At 55.9% G+C, this 1,434-nt stretch overlaps 1 protein-coding gene across 1 annotated transcript; it reads right to left on the bottom strand.

Annotated features, from left to right (window-relative positions):
- Positions 1-515: 515 nt before the first annotated feature.
- On the bottom strand, positions 516-1,434 carry H310_13570 (hypothetical protein). The gene is made up of 2 exons (XM_008881120.1): positions 1,340-1,434; positions 516-1,294 (listed from the first exon to the last, which is right to left on the bottom strand). Exon 2 carries the CDS (start codon positions 1,292-1,294, stop codon positions 767-769), a length of 528 nt encoding a protein of 175 aa, XP_008879342.1. The 5' UTR covers positions 1,340-1,434; the 3' UTR covers positions 516-766.

Raw genomic sequence — 1,434 nt, 5'->3', positions numbered from 1 at the left:
TCTGCAATCCATATCAAATGTTTTGATTGGCTCAATTCACTTTCAATGGATATGTCGTGCCGCCTGGAAATTTCGGAGCCGAATATTCAACGGGCAGACTCGAATGTCAATCTGGGTTGCCTTTTGACCGCGTCAGAGACACACATCTCAGCACCCTCCCCACTCCCTAAAACAAAGCAAATTGAATCAGTCCCATACACCTCCGACCCCACTCTTCCCCCCAAATATGGGCACACTTCTCCTGACACCAACCAACAAAGCAGTGCGATGTAGTGATCTCGCACAATGGCTTTCGACCAACGCATTCTCCGCAGCCTGCCCTTCTGAGCACTGAAACGGAGTTGTTCACAATTGTGTGTAGTTGTGCCCTGCACCCCACGCCGCGTGAATAATCGCGACGGGACGTGGCACTCTGCCAATCGGAACTAGTAGCAGTGCAAAAGGGCGAGATGTGGCGGGGTGAGACTTCGTGCTAGCTCCAGGCGATTCAAGCAGGTGCAGCGAACGAACACAACTTGCGGAACAATCACAGCGTAGGTCGATCATATTCACAGAAAAGCAAACGCCCATAGATTACATTCACTACACTGTGTTCGCACCGCCCGTCGCAGTGCACCCACCGCAGTTGTGCAATGCCACGACATTGCTGTCGAGGGCGTCGAGTATCGGCAACCCCGAGTTGCCAACGTGTCGACGTTGGCCGATTTGACGACAAGACCAGGTGCAATCCAACAGTCTGCGTAGCCGTCCTAGGACTTCAACAGATTCATAATGCGCTCGAGCTTGTAGCCGGTGTTGGCGCCGCAGGTCCCGGCACACCCGCCACAGTTGTGCAAGGCCACGACCTTGTGTCGACGGCGCTGAAGATGGTCGAGCCAGGCGACCAGTCTCGCGTGTCGACGTTGTCTGCCAACATGTCGTCTTCGAGGCAGTTACCGACGAATTGGTGATGCGGGGCGGCTCGCCGTCGTCGCTCAAATACGTGATGACTTGGGGAGGAAGACAGGTGACTGGCGATGTAGTTGGGTTCGTTCAACAAGACCGCCGTCTCAGGAGCCTGCAAGTACCTGAACTTGGTGATGTCGAGCATATCATCCGTGATACGTCGATCTGTTCGAGACGTTCGTGCCGACACACGCGAACACGCGCCCCAGATATCGTTGTTCGCGTCGGTGGCGGTCGCGCAGTCGGCACCCAATTCCGCGATCGTGGTCGACGCAACATCTTGCATCTCGTTGCATCTGTACCTGGCGACGCGAGGCCTTCCAAACCCCACAGCCACGCCGTGCGCCATCTACCGGAGACATTCAGTCGGGCGGCGGACTGAGCTAGCTTGTACTTGGTAGCCTTGGCGTCCGTGACGGCAGGCTCGGGTTGATCCGATCGCTTCGTAACCTGGGATGACTAAATTCGTAGATGAGAGCCCGACTCGCA

This window comes from Aphanomyces invadans (genome assembly GCF_000520115.1).
Source record: "Aphanomyces invadans strain NJM9701 unplaced genomic scaffold supercont1.53, whole genome shotgun sequence".
NCBI classification, from domain to species: domain Eukaryota; phylum Oomycota; class Saprolegniomycetes; order Saprolegniales; family Verrucalvaceae; genus Aphanomyces; species Aphanomyces invadans.
This window is presented reverse-complemented; position numbering and strand designations above follow the sequence as displayed.